At 32.0% G+C, this 5,414-nt stretch overlaps 1 protein-coding gene across 1 annotated transcript; it reads left to right on the top strand.

Annotated features, from left to right (window-relative positions):
- The first annotated feature begins 2,297 nt into the window (after positions 1 to 2,297).
- LOC145134734 (protein GAMETE CELL DEFECTIVE 1, mitochondrial-like) lies at positions 2,298 to 4,647 on the top strand. Its single transcript, XM_079069570.1, has 5 exons — positions 2,298 to 2,400; positions 2,703 to 2,836; positions 3,164 to 3,852; positions 3,924 to 4,113; positions 4,211 to 4,647. The coding sequence occupies exons 3-5, from the start codon at positions 3,188 to 3,190 to the stop codon at positions 4,433 to 4,435; spliced, it is 1,080 nt and encodes a 359-aa protein (XP_078925696.1). The 5' UTR covers positions 2,298 to 2,400; positions 2,703 to 2,836; positions 3,164 to 3,187; the 3' UTR covers positions 4,436 to 4,647.
- The last annotated feature ends 767 nt before the right edge of the window (positions 4,648 to 5,414 follow it).

Below are 5,414 nucleotides of genomic sequence, written 5' to 3'. Positions count from 1 at the left end.
TCGGGAAAAACGGAACGTGGATTTGAATCTACATGACCTTCGTATTGTGTTTGTTACATGAGACGTAAAGGCCAGAAGGTCAATGAGGATGAGAAGGAAAATGTAATTTAGGTATTAAACTGTTTCAGTCTAATGAATGTTAATGAATGTCAAATGTACTTAGTTTCTTGTTATGATATGTTTAACAAAGGGTTATTTCCATAAAAGACCCTATATTCTGACTTTTTTTCTTTTTAAACCTAAATTTTTTTTCTTTTCTAAAAAAGACCCAACTTTTATGTGTTACTTGTTATTTCAGACCTAGCAGGTCACCAATAGGTAAATTAGCTGGTTTTGTTTCATAAAAGACTCTATATTTTGTAGTTGTTTCCATTTTAGACCTAAAATGTTTTTTTTTTCAAAATAAACTCAACTTTAAAATCGGTTATAATCTTCGAGACCAAATATATAAGGTACTTCTTGACTACACCGAAAAAGAAAGTATACATGTATACATTAAAAAATGTTATCTTATCTATTATCTTTTGAGCGAATATAACCTAAAAGAATTGCAAAATTTTATTTTTGTCTAAAAGATATAATTAAACTTTATCTTGGATATATATATATATATATATATATATATATATATATATATATATATATTATATCATTAAACATGATATATTGTTTATAGAAAATGTTATTATTACCGATAATAAAAAGTTTGATGTTAATTTGATATTTTTTGGTAACATGGATAATACATGGCTAAGAAGAATCTTTGAGCATAATAACAAATTTTTTTATTTGTAGAAAAAAAATACCATATAATTTGACAAACTGTATGCAAAATAATTTTTTTTAGTTTGTCTATTATACTTATTTGGTGAGTTTGGACATATTTCCCTCTCTCACTTTTCTATATTATTTTTTTGGCCGAATTTTTTAATCAATTTTTTTACAACAATTAACAAACGCACTCACTATCATACTCCTAAACCAAAGCCATAGAATATTTTTTAGCATTAGCCCATTATTAAATAATATGTTATAATTATATCAAATAAATACATAAAAATATTAATCATAAACATTGTATTAGTTTTGTTTAGATATATGAGATTCAAGTTTAAGACTTTCTTAAAAAATGTTAACATCACATATGAATACATAAAACTATATTTTGGGAATGAAACCGTTTGCGCATAAGTTGAAAATCCAAATAACAAGAATGATACCGTACATTTAAATATCAAAATACGATGGTTGACATTATTAACAATGGTTGGAATGTGGTGAATGAGCAAAACTGACAAAACTATGAAATTTTGTTGTAGATAAAAGAAAATTGAATAGTTGGCCTACTTCCTCATTTTATTAATCTATCTTATGTATACATGGTGTTTAGATCAATACATGGTGTTTGTATATCACTGTTATTGAATCTTAAGGATAACCATAATAATTACCAAAATAAAATTTAGGATTTCATTTTAATTTGAAAGGATATAATCACGTTTTTATGCATGAACGAAGTTAAGCTTCATTAAATCGGTGTAGTTAAGTACCTTATACAACAAGTGTTAAAGGTTGTAACCAATTTTAAAGTTGAGTTTATTTTGAAATAAAAAAAACATTTTAGGTCTAAACTGGAAAAAAGTACAAAATGTAGGGTTTTTTATGAAATGAAAATACTTTATTTCCCTTTTGGTAACCTGCTAGGGTCTAAAATAACAAGTAATAGGTAAAAGTTTGGTCTTTTTTTATTCAGTATTATAAAAACTTCTTTCATTTAAACTTCATTCTACACTTTCATAAGTATGTCACTTTAGATTTTACCATTGGTGGGGATGAAGTCCATAGTTAAGTTCTACACTTTCATAAGTGTGTCACTTTAGATTCTATCATTGGTGGGGATGAAGTACGTAGTTAAGGAGTTATATGCATTAAACAACAAACTACACATAAATGAAAAAACTAATATAAAGTAATAGCATTCTCAAGGTATGGAGGTTATGTTTGTGACAAACTACAGAGATTGAGTCATCTTCTTCGGCGGGCGGAGTGATGGAGAGACAGTGACATATTTAAAGAGGCAATAGGGGGCATGTGCCCCCAATGACAAAAATTTAATTATATCAATAAGCTACAATGGTGATAGGAAAAGGACCAAATATGTTTGATTTTGAAGTCATCGGGATACTTGTACTAATTTCTCAAAATTTGGACTATACCTTGCAAAGTAAGGTAAATCAAAGGGACCATTTGCAAAGTAAGGTAAACCAAAGGGACCATTTCTGTATGATATCTTGCATAACTCTTATTACACTTCTCGCCGCTGCTGTTCGGATCTGTCATCGTCGCCGGTTCTTCTCCTCTCGTGTAATCGTCGCTGCATTTCTCATCTCACAAACACAGGTATTGTTGCTGCTTTTCGTACTTTCTTTGACAAACCCTAGTCGGGGTTTCTTTTTATATGGATCAAACGATGATTGTGCCAGTTGGCAAAACCCCCACAAAATTTGGTCATGGTATTAAAAAAGTTTCAAACCAAATGATTTGGTTTGCATTTTCGTCTTTGAATACTGAATGACATGCCTTCATTTTATTATCGATTAATGTTAGCCATCAGATGTAATACAAATTATTCTTGAATGATTGATATGCAACGTATACATACTTGGTGAAACCTAATTCCATCACCGCTTTTTCCCCTTCAGTAACTCAAGCCTCGATCACATGCCAGCATTTTAATCGATTAATACTTCCATCAGCTGGGTTCAGACATTTCAATTGGTTCAACGATTCATTCAGCCCTCACGACTGAAGCGGTTTCATCGGCTGCAGCCTTATGGTATGATTTTCTACTTCAGTTTCTGATATATAATTTGATTGAAACCCGCCATTTATGATGACCTTCGGTGCTTTGAGTTTCTTGTTGATGCGGCTAGTGTTATAGTATAGTATATGTTCATTAGTTGTTGGATCATTGAATATAGTCTCTCAATGTTAATTTTTGGTTTTTCATTTTTCCACTTGTTTGAAGTCAGGTTCATGAGTGTGGATTTTGTGCTCTTAACCAGTTTAGATATAAGCACTCAATGTTGTTTCTTCAACTGTTTTAAACCATTTTAAACCAATCTGATCATATGGATAACTTTGTGTTTGGGCTTTTTATCAGGTATTAAAGATATAATTCAGAAAGATGCGATTGCTTGCTCATGCATTATCCCAACTCTCCACAAATTCAAGAGCCACACAGTTAAAAAGCATCACAAATTCATTAGCTTATAATTTCAGTTTAAGCAACCGTTTTCTTTCAACTAACAAAGGAAACGAAGGTGATATTGATTGGGGCTCTGCATCAACTTGGTCAAGTGGGCTCACTAAAGAGCATTTTGATGGGGAGGTTGTAGGCCACAAAGTAGGCGGCAATGATGGCGGTGCTGGTGGTGTTGGAGGTGGAGGAGGAGGGGCATTAGGGTCATCTCAAATTGTACCTACAAGTTGGAATGATGATGATGAAATGCAAAAGCTAAGGAAAATGGCAGCTGAAGCTTCTAGAAAAGATGGTGAGTTTGCAAGTAAATGGAAGGAAAGGATGCGTGAGACTAGTTTGTTAATGAAACAGGTGATTGAGCCAGGGGCAAGAGGGTCATATTTGAAAGATTCAGAAAAGGCTGAAATGTACCGGCTTCACAAGGAGAATCCAGAAGTTTACACTGTTGAGAAATTAGCAAAAGATTACAGGATCATGAGACAAAGAGTGCATGCTATTTTATGGTTGAAGGAAGATGAAGAGAAAATGGAGAAAAAACTTGGACACCCTCTTGATGATTCTGTTGAACAGTTGCTTGATAATTTCCCTGAGTGAGTCCTTCATATTAATTATTTGTTCAAAAGACCATAATACCCTTATGAATGAATGTTTTTTTTTGCAGATTCTTTGATTGGCATGATAGGGAATTCCATGTTGCAACTTTACCATATAAGCCAGATTTCAAAGTGATGCCAGAAGGTTGGGATGGAAGCATTAAGGATCCAGATGAGGTGTTGTATGAGATTTCAATGAAAGAAGATGAAATTTTATATCAAGAATTTCTTGAGAAATTCAATTTTAACAAGATGAAGGTAAATATGACAAAAGAAGTTAATATAATATAATATAAAAAGTTAATATAATAGAGAAGAAATAAATGAAAGTATGTTGGTATGATTATTATGACAGATTGAGGGGAAGGTGAAAGTGCATAAGTACAGCAGGAGGCGTCCCACAGAGGGATGGGAGATTACAGTTGAGAAGATGGGCCCACGTGGGAAGCGGGGTGATGGCGGTGGTTGGAAGTTCAAGAGTTTGGCTGACGGCTCCACCAGACCACTTAATGATTATGAGAAAATGTTTGTAAAACGAGAGAAACCAAGAAGGAGACGCAAGATTCTACACCCAAAATAAATTCTCGGATATTTTAGGATTTAGGATTTGATTCCACCTTTTGTTTTTGTTTGTGTCAAATGTAGTGGCACTATCTTTTTTTGTTTGTTTGTTTGTTGGATCCTACTCTACTATATAAATGTTATGCCAAAGCCGAAACGTTTGAGCACAAGGGTGTTTATGTGGTTGGTATGCAAAAAATTTGAAATGAAAGAGAGTTTGTTTTTGTTTCATGTCTTTGGAATAAAACTTGGTAATTAAGATATTGACCTTAATAACCACATTGTTGCTTGTTCTAAAAACCGTTGACAATTTTTTTTGACTTTTCTGCAATTGATCACGATGTGCGAAAATCGAGAATTTTTGAAATCATCGAACTACTTTCAGAAAAAGTTTGAAAATTCAGCGAATTTCAAAAATTTAGTATTTTGAATTAGGGTTTTTTTTTTAAATATTTATAAATTAGTTTAAAATTTCAGTATTTTATTATTTTCAGAAGTGTTAATGATTTATAATGATAATGAACATTATTCTGTATACATTTAGTCATTTATGTTTTTTTTTGTATGCATAATCAAAAACTTATCTACAATGTTTAAAAAATATCATTACGATTGGTTATTATAGGTTTAAATTTGTCTTTTTGCATGTTCTTCTTTGATTGGTTGTTATAAGCAATGGTGTGAAGGCTTTACCCACCCTATGACCACCATGTCACCACCCTTTCATGGTGGTTGAATGGTGTTGCATTTTCCAATTCTTTTTAGTGGGTATTAAGTGCTTAATGGGTTTGGATTGAAGACCAAACCCATAAATCTCTTCTAATGAACATTAACTGAAAAAGTATGAGTTATACATTGATTTTTGGTCAAACTCTTATTCTATTAAGATGCTCTTATTATACATTTCAATATGGATGTTTAGAACTTATATCTTAGTGGAATTGATGGCCATGAGCTTAATAGTCAAGTGGTTATTAAGTGGGACAAAAAAAGGAGTA

The sequence above is a fragment of the Lactuca virosa genome, chromosome 8 (genome assembly GCF_052849685.1).
Source record: "Lactuca virosa cultivar CGN04683 chromosome 8, Lactuca_virosa_CGN04683_v6, whole genome shotgun sequence".
Lineage (NCBI taxonomy): Eukaryota > Viridiplantae > Streptophyta > Magnoliopsida > Asterales > Asteraceae > Lactuca > Lactuca virosa.
The sequence above is the reverse complement of the archived record's forward strand: the minus strand, read 5'-3'. Positions and strand labels throughout refer to the sequence as shown.